This window comes from Planococcus citri, chromosome 5, assembly GCF_950023065.1.
Source record: "Planococcus citri chromosome 5, ihPlaCitr1.1, whole genome shotgun sequence".
Classification (NCBI taxonomy): domain Eukaryota; kingdom Metazoa; phylum Arthropoda; class Insecta; order Hemiptera; family Pseudococcidae; genus Planococcus; species Planococcus citri.
In genome coordinates this window covers 57,051,195-57,067,610 of record NC_088681.1, presented here as the reverse complement: position 1 = coordinate 57,067,610, position 16,416 = coordinate 57,051,195, and the positions used below count along the sequence as shown (strand labels likewise).

The window sequence follows — 16,416 nt, the reverse complement described above, 5'->3', positions numbered from 1 at the left end:
AATTTGCTCCAGAAGGCGTGAATATAAAGTTGGACAGCTAAAAATCGAGTTGTGTGTTATAATCGACCTGTTTAACGAAATTATCCACATTTGAGCCGATTCTGGAGCGGACACCTCAAGAGTGGTTTTTTGACCAGCTTTTTTTCAAAATAAAAATATCCAAAAATCAAATATATCTTTTTTGATAAAATTTTTGAAATTTGCGCGAGTCGCTGTATTTCGTCATTAATTAACCACACGAGAGCGAATTTCGCCATTTCCAGCCTTTCTTGGGCATCCCTTTAATTTTTGGATATTTTTATTTTGAAAAAAGCTGGTCCAAAACCCACTCTTGAGGTGTCCGCTCCAGAATCGGCTCAAATGTGGATAATTTCGTTAAACTTGTCGAGTATAACACACAACTCGATTTTTAGTTGCCCAACTTCATATTCACGCCTTCTGGAGCAAATTGAAGATTCTGGAGAAATTGAAAAATCGCGCTGGAGCCTCCAGAATGGCTGGAAATGGCAAAATTCGCCCTGGTGGGGTTGGTTCATGACAAAATACTGCGATTCGCGCAAATTTTGAAAATTTTCTTGCAAATGGGAAATTTTTGATTTTTTTGATTTCTTATAATGAAAAAAGCTGGTCAAAAACCACTCTTGAGGTGTCTCTTCCGAAACCGACTCAAATGTGGATAAACTTGATAAACAGATCGAGTATAACACACAACTCGATTTTTAGCGGCCCAACTTTATATTCACGCCTTCTGGAGCAAATTCAAAATTCTGGAGAAATTGAAAAATACCGCTGGAGGCTTCAGAATGGCTGGAAATGGCGAAATTTGGATGAGGGGGGGGGGTTGATATCAGTTTTGGGACTTATTTTGAACATTTTTAATGATCAAGTACGTACTTTTTTAAAAAAAGCATGAATCACCAAAATAATAATTTTGGATTTTCAAAAATTCGCCAAAAATCAAAAAATGAACTTGGGCAGCTGAAAATTTGGGTTTGGGGGTTTTTAGAACATGCTCTTTCCAAAAATTGCGGTCCCGTTCAAATCGGAGGCGGACACCTCAAGAGGTTCCCTTGTAAAGAAAGTTTATAAACTTTCCTTACAAATCAAATATGTATCATAAAGTACTTACAAGTAGATCAAAGAGCTGCTGAATTTTTTTTCTCATTTTTTGGTTGATTTTTAAATAATTACTTATTTAGCGGCCCTCTTTTCGCTGAAAAAATGAAAATAAAAATTTTATCTTGGAATAAAAAGTTGGAAGTGGCTTCATTCCTGATTTTTGACCTTTCAAGTAGATAAGATGATAGTTTCAGTCCGTTCCAGGGCCTCAAACGTGTTATTAAATTGCCTATGGTTGGAAAAATCGCCTTGAACAAAATAGCTAAAAGCAAATAATTCAGCTCCCGTCTTTGTGACGATTTTATTTAATTTGGGCATTAATGAAAATCTGTTTCTGCAAGTTCAGATCCGAATATTTCTTCAGATTTTTTTTGGAAAAAAAAGTTCTTCATTCACCAGCGCATTCGCATGTAAAAGTGAGATTTTCCTCCTCCATTATCGGCTCTTGGATCGATTTATGGTTGTTTTTCTCTGCAATGGGGTCTTTTGGACTGTTAGGTATGGATTCATTTTATTGTAAACCGCTGGAAAAATTGTTGATTCGAATCGACAGTTGTGAATTTCGAAAGTTTGTGCCTCAATTGGTCAAAAATATCATGAAGATGACTGATTCAACTTTTTGTGGGCTGAATTTAATTTTATCCTTCAATTCGTTTTTGAAAACAAAAAAACGAAACTGGAAAATCCGAAAATTTACTGAAGACAGTCGAACGGCTCAAAACTGTCAACAATTAGTTTGGGAGGTCAAAAAATCAAAATTTCCACTCCTTCCTTTTCAATTCCCTTAATTTTTTTCATGGTAACTAAACCTTAGAATTTTAAAAAATGTGTCAAATACCTATATTAAAAAATAAAATTCAAAGAGGACATGTTTGATTTTGAAAAAAAGGGAAGATGAAAGAAAGGACAGCGGATGCTTATTTGCCAATAGATACATATTTATTTATTTTTGTCTTGAATATTATTAAATTAATATATCGGTAGTACAGATATTTTTACCATTATTTTCCAAAAAGTAAGCCTACAGTAATATTTGAAAAGAATTGTACATCAACTAACATCATGTTTTCTACTTAAAACCCGAATATTTTCATCGGTATTTGCGGTGCTTCATCTCCAAATGTAATCGATCCTCTATACTCGGTTTCATAAGCAGGTGCGAAGAATACAACCGTAATGGCGTTTTTAGCCTCTTTGACCATCTGCAACATACGCTCGTCGTCAATTTGACGGCCTGAAATTCTGATATCGATCGTTCCAGAGTTATTGGGCAATCTATCGGACACGACTGCTGAACCTTGGAAGCGATCGGTTCTAGGAGATCCTTCGTTACTATTAAATGTCGATGGTTTGTAAGGATTGGAAGGCGAGGGTCTTTTCGTATTCGATGGAGCACGATAAGGTTCAGGTTCTTTTGGCGCATCGTTGGAGTCGTTTAGAGGAGCTTTTCTGCTTTCTTGACGACGGTATTTAGATACCGAAGGCTGCGCATCTGGATCGGTCGATGCGCAAGACTCAGGTGCAGATGGAGGTACATAGGGCCTGGAAGGTATTCTGAAACGAGGACGATCCGGAGTTGTTGGTGGTTGAACTGGAGCTGGTGTTGGTGGTGTAGGAGGTGGTGTTGGATCATCGAAGCCGGAGTTTGGGGCGAATGAAAATGAACGATCGAAACGTGGCCCACGTCTGTAACCTGAAGTCTGATCTGGTACAGTTGGGGCTTCGGGTTGTGCAGGTGGTTCCGTGATGCTTGGCTGACGTGAGGGCGGTGGACGTAGAATTGGAATACCTGGTGACGGTCGTGAAGAGTAATCTGGTCTACCCGAGTAACTCGGTGTTTCCGGTAGAGGTCTTTCTGAAATTGGAACCGAGACTCGTGATTTGCCTGGCCCAGAGTTATCTAATCCACCAAATCCGCCAAATCCGCCAAATCCACCTGATCCACCCAATCCACCTAATCCACCCAATCCTTCCTTCATTCTACCCACCGCTTGATCAAAAGCGGACTCGAGTTCCGCTGCCCGTCTGTGAAAAGCATCCTCATCTATACTATTAGATCTCTTGATTATTGGTCCCATAGATGAAATGACCAGACCGCCGCCCGGTGGATCACTCGCTGTCTTTACATTTTCAGTTAATACGCTGGAAGGTGCACTGAGAAGTGGTCTAGGTTGGCTACCTACTCTTTTAATGATACCTGAAGGAAACCCATATCTTGACGTGTACCCCCCACCACTATTTCCGTTGCCATTTAGCTGTAAACATTTTACAAAAATATCGTCAGCGATTACTATGTACAATACATAGGCTTACAAAATAGGGATCATTATTAATTAATATCAGTTTACTTGAGTGACTATGGTTAGAAGTACGATCAAAATTGATACTCTCGTCTCCATTGCTGTTCAAATTTTTGAACTGGACACGTTGTAGTAGCTCAGTTAACTGCAAGTTTTATGCGATGCGTTGGCGAATAAACGATAGAAATTTGAAAAAAAAATTCTGCTGCAATTGACGAAACTGTTTTTGTGTAATTTACGAAGGTGTTTTGAAGAGATACTAATTGCAAAGACCTTATGTTATGTTTTGCTGATTGGAACGTTTCACCAGGATAAAGTTTGAGGTACACATGTTCACTGACAATAAATAATGTGGATTCGTTTGAATTTGCTCGATTTCTTTCTCACGAAAATTCGAAAATTTTGAAGCACAGAAGTCTTTAAGACGTAGGTTCGAGTGATTTCAAAAAATTGCTATTTTCTTTTGTTTTGATATTCAAGATGTGAGGTGTGAATGGTGTGATGTATTCAGTAGGCTGTTTTTCTGTTGGATAATTAATACTTATGAAAATTGGAAACGATAAATAATATCCGAATTTTGAAGCCACTGTTCGTAGAAAAATGAAAGCCATCGGTTTTCTGAAAAATTTCTCATGTCTTACATTTTCTGCCAAATTTTTTGACCACAAAGTTCAGTTAAGATCTTCATTTTGAGTTGAAAGTCGCTCAAAAAAAAATTGTAAATCGCTTATTTTTGGATAAATTTGTGTTTTGAAAATTTAGGAATACAGTAGGTAGGTAAGTAGTGCCACTTCATCTCAATCATTAGGTACTGCCAATTTCAAAAAACTGAAAAATTTGGTAGGTACATTTTTGGCTATTTTCAAATAATTGGCATCACTGCGTTTCAAAATATTTCACCAGCTTCAGAAATGAAATATTTCCATGTTTTGGCTTTATTAATGTGAAATATTTGAGAAGTGAAAATTTGCAAACGGGGTGTCTTTAAACTGAAAGCATCGTTCACCAAACACTTGTTTTAATGTTGTCTGAATGAATTTCAACTCAAAATGAGCCAATGCGGATCTCCGTTGAATTTGGTCAAAATTCTCTAAAAAGAATTTGAATTTTACAATCAAAACCCTGTACAAGTTCGCACATTTTCATGTATTTTCTCTGTGAATCAATACTTACGATAGCAAGCATAGATTTCATTGCTTTGGTCTTTGAACATTCATTTTTTAAAATAAAATATTTTATTTGATGTTTCAAATGGATTCGTTGCTGGTTTTTTTAAAACGTGTGTGAACCGAGTATCGTTTACGAACATTTACACCTGTAAGTCATTAACATTGCCCTTCACATCATCCGAGGCAAAAGTAAATTATATGAACGTGTCAATGTCAACCACTATTTATTAATTCATAACTTCATGCTTGCAGTTTCACTGAGAAATTATGAATATTCAAGCGTGGTTCTGTGTCTGTTTATTTTTCAAGGTAATACATAGTTGAACAATCTGCATTGCCATACATTTTGAATAAAAATTGTCCACTCTCAAATGATTTTCGATTCAATAATAATTTCAATTTGATTTTTTGTAATATTGATTGAAACCATTCTTTCTTTGCAGCTTCTCTTTGCCACCTCAAATGCTGCCCCTGCCTCCAAATCCATTATTCCAAAAAGGACACCATCTGGACATATCGATAGAGACGCTCTTTTGGAAAAAATCCACGAATTGATGAGAAAGAATGGCAAAGATATTCCAATCGTTAAAGAAGATAAATCTCCTAAAGAGATAGTGATAACCGAGGGGAGAACTACAATATTTGAATTCTTCAAGAGTTTAATAATTCCTGGATACCAACCTGAAGCTATTGGTACAGCGGATCGTCCCTTGGTACAGCATGTTTTCAAAAAAATGGACACTCCGGATGGATCTGTACCAATGTATGGTGCTTCATCAATAGCTCCTACTCAAACACCTTATGTTAAAGAAGAGTCTCGATATTTAACCCCTGAACAAGTGAGATTGGCGAAAAACACTGCTGGAGAAATCATGAAAGGTATACAAGAGAGTCCAGAAAAGTTTCGATTTGCTTGATGTGCTTGGTAGGTGGTTGGTTAAAGATGAATAGCTCAAATTACATTGTATTGTTTTTGTAGTGATTTTAATAAAATTAATACTGCATTGAATATTACTTTTTGAGAATTATGATGTGTGCTTAATTAAGTGACTGCATGGAAGAAAGATTTTGTGGTGAGGAGGTTATATGTATGCCTTGCAGATTAAATAAATCATATCGGGGTAAGAGAGATTTATTTCATCTCATAAAAATCATGTAGGATGTGATACATTTGAATAGTATCTGAATTAATGTACAGGAAGCACAGAAGTATCAGACACCCTTCTGAGTTATTTATCTAGGTAAGTAGGTATAGTATCTAATAAATAAAGCACAGCGGATTTTTGTGCTGTGAACATGAATTGATAGTACCTACATATGTATGTACCTATTGAATATTATTATGCATGCTGAAGTTGTTATCTGATTGATCAGGGTTGCCAATTCATCTTTTCAACTCATAAATTATTTGTACTGTTAGAAAATATGTAGATAGGCATGTAGAAAGGGTACCCGATATTTTTGCGCTGGCTGTATTTTAATAAATTGATTGCTGGTAATTTTGATCTACTCTTCATCATCATCTTCTTCTTCTTCCTCATCATCTTCTTCTTCCTCATCATCTTCTTCATTCTCAGCATCATCCTCTTCTACATTGTTACCACTTTCTTCCTCATCATCATCTTCTTCATTGCCATCTTCTTCTGTATCATCACCATCTTCATCCTCGTCATTATCCTGTTTCACTTTATCTCCATCTTTTACTTTTCCCTCCACCTCATCATCATTATTCCCTTCTTCTTCTTCATCATCATCACCATCATCATCTTCTTCTGCCTCCTTGTTTTGACCTTCTACTTTCTCCTCCCCTTTTTCTCCCTCCAAATCATCATCATCTTCTCCTTCTTCTGCCTCCACATCCTGTTCTTCTACTTCACCTTCTTTTCCCTCCACATCATCACTGTCATTATCATCATCATCTTCTTCATCTTCTTCTCCTTCTTCTTCTTCTTCTTCTTCTTCTTCTCCCTTCTCATCTTGTTCTTTTACTCTTTCTTTGCTTTCTTTTCCCTTTACTTCCACTTCTTCATTGCCTTCTCCCTCTTCGCCCTCATCCTCTTCTCCCTCTTCTTCTTCCTCTGCTTCTCCTTCATCTTCTTCATCTTCTCCTTCATCACCTTCTTCTACTTCATTCTGGCGTCCTTCCTCTTCATTATCAGCCAATTCTTCTTCATTTTCATCAGCCAAATCTTCATTTTCTTCATTGTCATCAGCCAAATCTTCATTTCTTTCATCATCATCATCATCATCAGCCAATTCGTCATCGTCATCAGCCAATTCATCATTTTCTTCATCATCAGCCAAATCTTCATTTCCTTCATCATCATCAGCCAAATCTTCATTTCCTTCTTCATCATCATCAGCCAAATCTTCATTTCCTTCATCATCATCAGCTAATTCTTCTTCATTTTCTTCATTATCAGCCAATTCGTCATCGTCATCAGCCAATTCATCATTTTCTTCATCATCAGCCGAATCTTCATTTCCTTCATCATCATCATCATCAGCTAATTCTTCTTTGTTTTCTTCATTATCAGCCAATTCATCATCGTCATCAGCCAATTCATCATTTTCTTCATCATCAGCCAAATCTTCATTTCCTTCATCATCATCAGCTAATTCTTCTTCATTTTCGTCATTATCAGCCAATTCGTCATCGTCATCAGCCAATTCTTCTCTTTCGCTGTCATCATCTTCATGTTCTTCAATTTCTTCCTTTGCTGGAGATTTTTTGCTGTTGCTGTCTGCAATATTATCCGACTCCTCTTCCTCTCCTTCATTGCTTGAAAGTTCATCATCATCACCCAATGTATCATCCACATCATCATTTTCGTCATCGATAAGGTTATCTTCTTCTTTTTCTGCTGTGTCTTCTTCATCTTCATCTTCATCTTCATCTTCCCGCTCAACATTTTCATTTGTGTCATCATTGTCGACATTCTCCTCATCTGCAACTTCATCATCATTATCTCCTTCTACATCATCAAAATTGTCGTCTTCATCTTCTAATTCTTCATCACTTAATAGGTCATCTTCATCACTTGTTGCATTGCTTTTGTGATCAGAGTTTGTAGCAATATTAATTGGTTTTGTCAGGGATGCCTAAAATTTTAGAATTTTTCAAAATTTATTCACGTATGAGGTACCTAGTTGTTTTGTAGCCTTAGAAAATAAAATAGGAACAATAAATGAAGAATTTTGCAAAAAGCTCACCTGAATCAAAGCAGCCACAGTGAAGAAAATGAATAGGTACTTCATTTTGTAAATTTCATTAATGTATCAATGTGTGACTTTGTTTGGTTTATACATTCAACTGAGTGAGTTTTCTGTCGATTATAAAGAAAAACGATGAGCTGGGATTGTTAATTTGACGGTGAAAATTTTCCAGCTTTTTTCTCTAATGAACAGCTGCAAGAATGAAAAAAATGGGTAGTGTTCTGAGAAACAATGAAAAAGTTGTTGGTGAAAATTGTCAAGTGCAGGTGCCTATACTACGTTGCACATTTTTGAAAATTTCAGTAAGATTTTTACATTTTAGCTCGACCTTCTAGGTCGGCAAAACATATGTTTTATTCACTCCTATGAACATACTCGTACTTACTGCTGGGATTATTTTATAGTCTCAAATTGGAAACTAATTCTTGTTGGAGCTATTCCTAGCTGATTATGATCAGGTCTGAACAGATCTAATCTGATCAAAACTTCAATCTGATTACATCTGATCGATCTGATCGGATCTAAGAAGATCAGATTGGATCCATTTCACCTTTCAATGAAACGTTGCTTTAGAAAAAAAATGACAAATGTAGCTGTCTAGAAAGTCAAGGAAGTAATTTTTATTGAAAATTACTTAAAAATCACGTTACATCGCACATTTTACGACAAATTAATGAGGGATATTTTTATGTTTATTCAAGAATTGAGCTTTCCTGAACTCATAGATCTTTTTAGCCAATTCGTCCATTTTCGGATTCTGAATACGTTTTGTTTTCTGATACTCAAGTATTGCATCAACAAAACGCTTGATTCCCACTTTTTTCTTAAACTCGATTTCTTCTAGAGTACTATTCAAAATTTTCTGAGCACCTTGAGCGATCTCTCTCATGGCTGTTGTGTATGCTTTACGATCATCTGCGAATTCGTGCAGAACACTGAGCTCATTGCTAACATTCCAATTCAAAGCTAGGCGTATAGCTTCGCTGGCTTCGGATAATTTTATCATGAAGTTGTAAAGTTTCTCGTTGACTGGTTTTCCTTTCACTATGTTGGGTATATTGAAGTTTGCTTCGATACGAACGAATTGTATCTGAAAATAGTGGAACACGAGTGTTTAATGTATTGCTGTTTGGAGTACCTACCTCGACATAGATAGGTACCTATGTATCTATAAAATCGATGTAAAATAATGGAAAACGTTCACTTACCAATAGAAGAGTAGTGATGAATAGAACAAAGGCTTTCATCATGGCTGGGACTTTTATTGAGATTTTGTGAAAATGCGATTAATTTATTTTTAAAACAATTGAGTTAGAATGCAACGATAGTGATTGAAATGAGTTAGGTACAGATTGGAAGATATCAGTACCCACCATTAAAAAATTTGAAAAAATTCTTAGCTACCGAAGTGTGAGGATTTCTGTTGACAATTGAACAACTGAATTATGATTTCTACAATGTGTTGTCGTTTGTACATGAAACATTTGCTGATTTTTTTTGAGCGTGTGTATGAAGGACAAATTTTGAGAACGATGTGCCATATTGCAATTTTGAATTTTGTATTCGACTACTTAGATTATTCTCAAGAAAAAAAAAAAAACAAGTGGGCAAAAATCCCATTGAATTCTCGACATCAATTTCAAGTCTGGCTTTTGAAAATTGTTTGAAAAATGACAAATTTTGACTTTTTGATATTATGTACTTATATAGGCATCAGGCTAATAAAAAAATTCTAAAAAGTTGAACAAATTGCTAAACCTGACTTTTGAGAGGTTGAAAAAAATTGAATTGCAACGTCAAACTCTCAAAAAATACTTCCCATGAAATTTCGAACATTAAAAAATCTGCTGGAGGCTCCAGTAATTTTCAAAAAGTCGCTGGAGTCTTCAAAACGACTTGAAATCTACCTGCTGTCGATTTCATGGCGTATTGAAATTAGTTTACAGAATGAATTTAGGCTTTTCAAATACATTTGATGAAATTTTATGGAAATTTGAAGTTTCAAAAATCTACTGGAGGCTCCAAGAATTTTCAAAAACTCACTGGAGGTTCCAAAACGACTTGAAATCTACCTGCTGTCGATTTCATGGCGTATTGAAATTAGTTTACAGAATGAATTTAGGCTTTTCAAATACATTTGATGAAATTTTATGGAAATTTGAAGTTTCAAAAATCTACTGTTGGCTCCAAGAATTTTCAAAAACTCACTGGAGGTTCCAAAATGGCCTGAACTTATCTACAGTGAACTTGATATCGTGTTAAAATTAGTGTGCAGAGTGAATTTTGAATTTTCAGCTCTGTTTAGTAAAATTATATGGAAATTTTGAGCATTGAAAAATCTGCTGGAGGCTCCAGTAATTTCCAAAAAGTCGCTGGAGGTTCCAAAACGACTTGAAGTCTGCCTGCAGTCGATTTCAACGCGTATTGAAATTAGTTTACAGAATGAATTTTGGCTTTTCTACTGCCTTTAATGAAATTTTGTGGAAATTTCAAATTTCAAAATCTACTGAAGACTCCAAAAATTTTCAAAAAGTCGCAGGCGGCTTCAAAATGACTTGAAATTTACTCCAAGTCGACTTAGTAGCGTGTTCAAGTTGGAATGCAGTGTGAATTTCAGATTTCCAACTTCATTTGATGAAATGTTTTCAAGTTTCCAAAATCTACTGGAGGCTCCAGCACTGCTCAAAATGACTTGAAATCGTTTCCAATCGATTTGGCAAATCGAAAATAGGGCATATGCGAAATTTCAGTTTTCTAGATCAATTTGGTTAAATTCTGATTTTTCCCCTCATTTTTAGCTCAAATTTGATTTTCAAAAATTCATCAAATGGATTTTGGATCTCTCTGAAAGAAAATATGGTACTCTCGAGATGAAATTTTTAGATCGCTACTGTACCCCTCAACCCTCTCTTAAAGGGACAAAATTTGCAATATTACGTAAAATTGACAACTTTTAAGTCGTTTTGACGCCTCCAGCAACTTTTTTGGAAATTACTGGAGGCTCCAGCAGATTTTTCAACGCTCGAAATTTCCTGAAATTTTGTAGAAGTTTCATTTCAAGCTTCAAAAATTTACTGGAGGCTTCAGTAATTTCCAAAAAGTTTGCTGGAGGCTCCAGAACCTTCAGTCGACTTGATTATAGTGTTTCGAAATTGAAGTGAAGAGTGAAATTTAGATCCAGCTCTGTTTGGTAACATTTTATGAAAAATTACAAGCATTGAAAAATCTGCTGGAGGCTCCAGTAATTTCCAAAAAGTTGCCGAAGGCTTCAAAACGACTTGAAATCGACCTGCAGTCGACTTCATAGCGCATTAAAATTAGAAAATTTCCTGAAATTTTGTAGAAATTTCATTTCAAGCTTCAAAAATCTATTGGGGGGCTTCAGTAATTTTCAAAAAGTTTGCTGGAGGCTCCAGAACGACTTAAAATCTGCCTGCAGTCGACTTGATAGTGTATTGAAATTGAAGTGCAGAATAAAATTTAGATCCAGCTCGGTTTGATAGCATTTTATTGAAAATTCGAGCATTGAAAAATTTACTGGATTCTCCAGTAATTTCAAAAAAATCGCTGGAGGCTTGAAAACGATTTGAAAATGAAATCAGCCTGCAGTCGACTTCATAGCGTATTGAAATTAGTTTTCAGTATGAATTTCAGATTTCCAACTGCATTTGATAAAATTTAAAATTTACTAGAGACTCCAAGAATTTTCAAAAAATCGCTGGAGGCTTCAAAGATGATTTGATAACGTGTTGAAATTGGAGTGCAGAGTAAATTTTCAATTTCCAGCTCTGTTAGGTAAAATTTTATGTAAATTTCAAGCATTGAAAAATCTGCTGGAGGCTCCAGTAATTTCCAAAAAGTTGTTAGATGTTCCAAAATGAGTTGAAATCTACATGTAGTCGATTTTATAGTGTATTGACATTAGTTTACCGTATAAATTTGCATTTTGATGAAATTTCAAGTTTCCAAAATCTACTGGAGGCTCCAGCACTGCTCAAAACGATTTGAAATCGTTTCCAATCGATTTGGCAAATCCAAAATAGGGCATATGCAAAATTTCAGCTTTCTAGATCAATTTGGTTAAATTCTGATTTTTTTCCCCTCATTTTTAGCTCAAATTTGATTTTCGAAAATTCATCCAAAATCGAAATATTCACTTTAGCACTTGAAATTTTGGCTGGTGATAAATTTTTGCACACTCTTTCGATCTAGCTCTGTCCAGATCGAAAAATTTTGGGGCGAGTCCCTGTTGAAAAACATATTTTGCAATTTCGTCTGACCTGTTGCTCAAAATCACCGTCATTTTGTTGGTAGGGGCAACTTTTTTTTTTGGAAAGTTTGCTTCAATGTGTTCCTTAGGATATCCTCTTTGAGAAAAAAGTTGTTCCGGAGGATCAGGAGGCGGTGGAATTACTCCATATATGCCATAAGCCGGACTATAATGTAGCCACTAGCTTGTTTCTCTTTTGTCAAAAAATTCTGGTTTCATGAAATCCAAAAAAATCTACAGATGAAGTAATGTTAAGCTAGCAATAAGTTCCGAGACATAATATGCAGTAGACAGACACACTTGAAACACACACAGTAGCCCAGCATACCATTAAACATCGATACCATCAAAAGCTCTCCTCCTTCGAGAAAAAAGGCAAGAAACCCTTACACGAGGCCATTGAATCTCCAATTCTCCCTCCTTCTCTCCCACACTGCAATTTCCTTTCTCTTCCACACACATATCCATATGCTTCTCACAATCCCATTCAACACCTTTAATCACGTTACTTACTCACCTGATAAGCACCATCTCATCGATGGCATCGCACCAATAACTCACAAGCTCGAAGAGTACGTAGTTGTTAACAGGCGCGGACTGGCCCTAGCGGGATACCGGGAGTTTCCCGGTGGGCCCCACCAAAAAAATGAAAAAAATGGGCCCTTGGGGTAGACGATGGGCCCTCGCTAGGGAAAATTTAAGATAAAACATGCAAAGTTGGACTTTTTCTGTTTTTTGAACCACTTTTTTCGAAAAATTTTCACTCTCGCTTCGTTCGGGCAAAATCAAAACTCGTTTATCTGAGATTTCCCGGTGGGCCCCCTTTCGACCCAGTCCGCGCCTGGTTGTTAACGTGTGTGAGTTATTTGAAGAATTATTCACATTGGTTCACTTCGCTCAGAAAATTTACACTTCAATTTTAGGAATCGCTTAAAAAACAGGTTTTTGAATTCGAAAATTTTCAGATGATCAACCTTTGGACATGAAATTTTGGTTTCAAGAGTTTTAAGGCGTTCTCTATCGATCTAACTTGGTTCGTTCAAATCGAAGAGTCGGGTTCAAAAATAGAATACCTACCTTATTTAACTATATAGGAGGTGGTAAGTAAAAAAATACAAAAAATTTCCTTCTTGAAAATTTATTTGCACTCGACTTACCAATTATTATGTACTTATGAATTTTCATACAAATTATTTAAATTGTACTTAGTTTACGAGTATTTCTGAATTTTCTTCACCCTGATTTGATTCACTCAACGATGTCGAAATGTAACGATTTCTGCGCTGACTCGAATCAGATCTCCCATTACCCTTGTTTTTGCCTTTCTTTGGTCGTGGGTGATCAAATTCGTCGGAATTCGCAACCTTGACAATTCTATTCAAGTAAGCTTTCTTTGCTGCTTCCGAAGACGCCAAAAGCTTCCGTTTCTTTTCTAGCAGCTCTTTAATTATACGTTCCAGCTCTGCATTGTCCACCGTTACACCAGCTTCCATTTGGCTAGCAGCTTTCATGTATTCGTCAATGTCAATAGGTAAGAGGCCAACTTCGTGTAGTCTGCTGTTGAGTACTTTCTGAGCGGCTGCTTTCAATTGAATGGCGTAGTCAGCGTAGTCGTCAGCTTTCGTGATATGTTCTTGAATTGTTTGAAAATGTTTCAATTGTGTGGCTGGACTGTTGTCGTAGACTGCTTCAATAATTTGTGAAATTGGTACTCGTGCTTTGAACAGTTCGTAGAACTGGTCATGAGTGGCTCTTGATAAAACATTGCCAACGAACAAATTCAATACCTGGGAATAAGCATTTGAAAAAATTTCATAAATGAAGATTATTCAAGTTTTTTTTTGGCAGATTTTAGCAAAATTTGTAGCCTATGTTTTTTTTTTTTTTTTTTTTTTTTTTTGAAAATTCTACTTACTACAAAGAGTCCAGCGTTGAATGGATTCATTATGTCGATGAAAAATTTGTCACTGGGTGGTTGAAATATCGCAAAATGGAACACACTTTCAATTTCAAAAAATAATGAAGTGTATAGCTTTCAGTCAAAATTCGATGGCCTTGTTTTCGTTCATATTTCACCCATTATTGTTTTTTATGCTTTGATAGTACAACTTACCGCGAATATATTGACAGAAAATGAATTAAATTCCGTGAGAAATGTCACTAAAATGTTATATAGAATTCGTTTTAAAATTTGAAATATGTCTGTGTTTTGAATAGCTCTCTTTTCAAGTACCTGCCTATTCAGATATAGGTAAGTACGAACTTACTTACTTATACTGCGGAAAAATGGTTTTTGTGGGATAGTGTGACTATGGCAGATGTACAATCGATTTAACTGCGAATGACGAAGATTTACGTCTCTCTTTTGTTTTTTAAATTATGAGATTGAGATACTCACTTGTGAAACATTTGATAATTTAATTTGACACTAGTTCGTTAAGATGATTTACGCCTTAAATGTTTCGACTAACATTTAGGTAGGTAGGTACTTTAAATGAACTTCGACAGTTTTCTAATATTAATGATTAATTTTTCCTTGGGAGAGGGGGCAGAGGTTTCACCAGTCAAGATTTTTACCTCAAATCGAAACTTTGAGAAACACACTTCTTTTGAGAAATTTTTGATTGTCTCAGAAAATCTACCTATCAAATTAATCTCCAGGCTGAAATTTCAGACATCCTACAAGCTTTGCGATGAATAATAATTGATAGTTTCTATTACTGCTCGATCTTTTGAGAAGAAGGAATCGCGAAATTTTGTCGATGGAGAAAATTTATTTACATTCAATGTACATACAAGTGAATATTTTTTTTTTTGTAACGTGTGGATTCTCAATTCTCTTCAGACTCATCTTCTTCCGGGAAATATTCATCGGTGGGTTGGCGTTCATCAATTCTGTCTGAATGTGATTTTCTGAATTGAATAGATTGGTGTCTGAAATGTTCATCATCTTCATCTTCATCGCTGTCAGCGACAGCAACCTGCAACATTTTTGTTAAACCGTAATTCTTTTCTCCTTGCGGAGCCTCCATTAATTTTCGATTGCCTTCCAACAACTTTTCAATTACACCTCGCAATTCTGGATTCTCTAAAGGTACACCAGATTCCATATCACTGGCAGCCTTCATGTACTCGCCGATGTCAATAGGTTTGTGGCCAATCACTTCGAGACTTTTGTTGAGTACTTTCTGAGCAGCTTTTTTCAATTCGGTGGCATCGTCAGCGTATTCGTCCCCTTTGTTGATATGTTCTTGGATAGCTTGAAGATGTTCAAATTGTGTAGCTGGGGAATTGTCGAAGACCTTTAGGAGGATATTTGGAATAGGTGCGTGAGCTTTAAACATTTGGTAGAATTTGTCTTGGCTGACACCTGAGAATACAGGGCCAGTGAAGACGGCCAACATCTGCGAACAATGAGATAAATTTGTTAGTGAAGGGTATGATGAGTGATGAGAAGGTTTGTTGCTTTTGGGAAAGTTTCCTGGGTATTTTCTGGGGAAATGATTGGATCTGACCGGATATGGTCAGATCGAATTAAGTTCTCAGGCGAAAATTATTGGATATCTCTTTCATGTGGTTGGACATGATTTTATCTGTTCAGATAGGCGCAGGTTTGATCAAATCTAATCAGATATGATCATTTTTCTGACCATTCCAGACTTCATCTCCCCCCCCCCCTTGGGTCCAGAGAATGTCCAAATCTGACCTGATCTAATAGCATCTAGATAGTCAAACAGATCTGATCTGATCACAACTGATTTGATCTGTACTTCAGTATCAGCGGATCAGCGAATATGAAATAAGTAAATATTGTGATCTTCTCAGACACAGTAAATTTTCTGACCTGATTAGTTACGATCGTTTTCCTATGAGTAGGTAGTTGATGAGTTGGAATGATTTCGGAAGTAACTTACATATTAAACGACCCTCGTACAAATAAATTATCATTATATATATACATAGGTACTTATTTCTTTAAATTGAAAATTCAACTCACCGCAAAAAGACCAACGCAGAATGAATTCATTGTCAACAGAAACTTCGTCATTAAAATGTCGCAAGGTAGAAAACACTCGTATCAAATTCGAAAGTGTTTGTATTTTAGATAGATCACATTGCTTTTTTATATAGGTTTAGAAATTACGTTTGGGGGCAAATTTATCGATTGTTAATTGATGGAAAATTCACGATTGTTTGACTTACGATCGAAAGAAGGTTCTGTATGTGAAAAATTGACGTCTCACATTCGCTCTTGATTACAAAATATGTGTTCGCAATCATTGATTAATTACTTTTGACATTTCTTCGTTGAAATAATTCATCCCGTGTTTCGATGAACATT

The 16,416-nt window shown here is 36.0% G+C and overlaps 6 protein-coding genes across 6 annotated transcripts; 1 reads left to right on the top strand and 5 right to left on the bottom strand.

Annotated features, from left to right (window-relative positions):
* Nucleotides 1–2,036: 2,036 nt before the first annotated feature.
* Nucleotides 2,037–3,684, bottom strand: LOC135846865 (WAS/WASL-interacting protein family member 1-like). Its single transcript, XM_065366212.1, has 2 exons — nt 3,468–3,684; nt 2,037–3,374 (listed from the first exon to the last, which is right to left on the bottom strand). The coding sequence occupies exons 1-2, from the start codon at nt 3,516–3,518 to the stop codon at nt 2,193–2,195; spliced, it is 1,233 nt and encodes a 410-aa protein (XP_065222284.1). The 5' UTR covers nt 3,519–3,684; the 3' UTR covers nt 2,037–2,192.
* A 125-nt stretch (nt 3,685–3,809) lies between these two features.
* Nucleotides 3,810–5,597, top strand: LOC135846866 (uncharacterized). The gene is made up of 3 exons (XM_065366213.1): nt 3,810–4,736; nt 4,841–4,897; nt 5,032–5,597. The coding sequence occupies exons 2-3, from the start codon at nt 4,856–4,858 to the stop codon at nt 5,503–5,505; spliced, it is 516 nt and encodes a 171-aa protein (XP_065222285.1). The 5' UTR covers nt 3,810–4,736; nt 4,841–4,855; the 3' UTR covers nt 5,506–5,597.
* Nucleotides 5,598–5,704: 107 nt separating this feature from the next.
* LOC135846864 (uncharacterized) lies at nt 5,705–7,946 on the bottom strand. Its single transcript, XM_065366211.1, has 2 exons — nt 7,802–7,946; nt 5,705–7,690 (listed from the first exon to the last, which is right to left on the bottom strand). Exons 1-2 carry the CDS (start codon nt 7,844–7,846, stop codon nt 6,095–6,097), a joined length of 1,641 nt encoding a protein of 546 aa, XP_065222283.1. The 5' UTR covers nt 7,847–7,946; the 3' UTR covers nt 5,705–6,094.
* Nucleotides 7,947–8,394: 448 nt separating this feature from the next.
* On the bottom strand, nt 8,395–9,268 carry LOC135846867 (uncharacterized). The gene is made up of 2 exons (XM_065366214.1): nt 9,013–9,268; nt 8,395–8,894 (listed from the first exon to the last, which is right to left on the bottom strand). The coding sequence occupies exons 1-2, from the start codon at nt 9,052–9,054 to the stop codon at nt 8,475–8,477; spliced, it is 462 nt and encodes a 153-aa protein (XP_065222286.1). The 5' UTR covers nt 9,055–9,268; the 3' UTR covers nt 8,395–8,474.
* Nucleotides 9,269–13,196: 3,928 nt separating this feature from the next.
* LOC135847263 (uncharacterized) lies at nt 13,197–14,331 on the bottom strand. The gene is made up of 2 exons (XM_065366720.1): nt 13,990–14,331; nt 13,197–13,861 (listed from the first exon to the last, which is right to left on the bottom strand). Exons 1-2 carry the CDS (start codon nt 14,017–14,019, stop codon nt 13,280–13,282), a joined length of 612 nt encoding a protein of 203 aa, XP_065222792.1. The 5' UTR covers nt 14,020–14,331; the 3' UTR covers nt 13,197–13,279.
* Nucleotides 14,332–14,828: 497 nt separating this feature from the next.
* On the bottom strand, nt 14,829–16,202 carry LOC135848876 (uncharacterized). The gene is made up of 2 exons (XM_065368951.1): nt 16,072–16,202; nt 14,829–15,478 (listed from the first exon to the last, which is right to left on the bottom strand). Exons 1-2 carry the CDS (start codon nt 16,120–16,122, stop codon nt 14,906–14,908), a joined length of 624 nt encoding a protein of 207 aa, XP_065225023.1. The 5' UTR covers nt 16,123–16,202; the 3' UTR covers nt 14,829–14,905.
* Nucleotides 16,203–16,416: the final 214 nt, after the last annotated feature.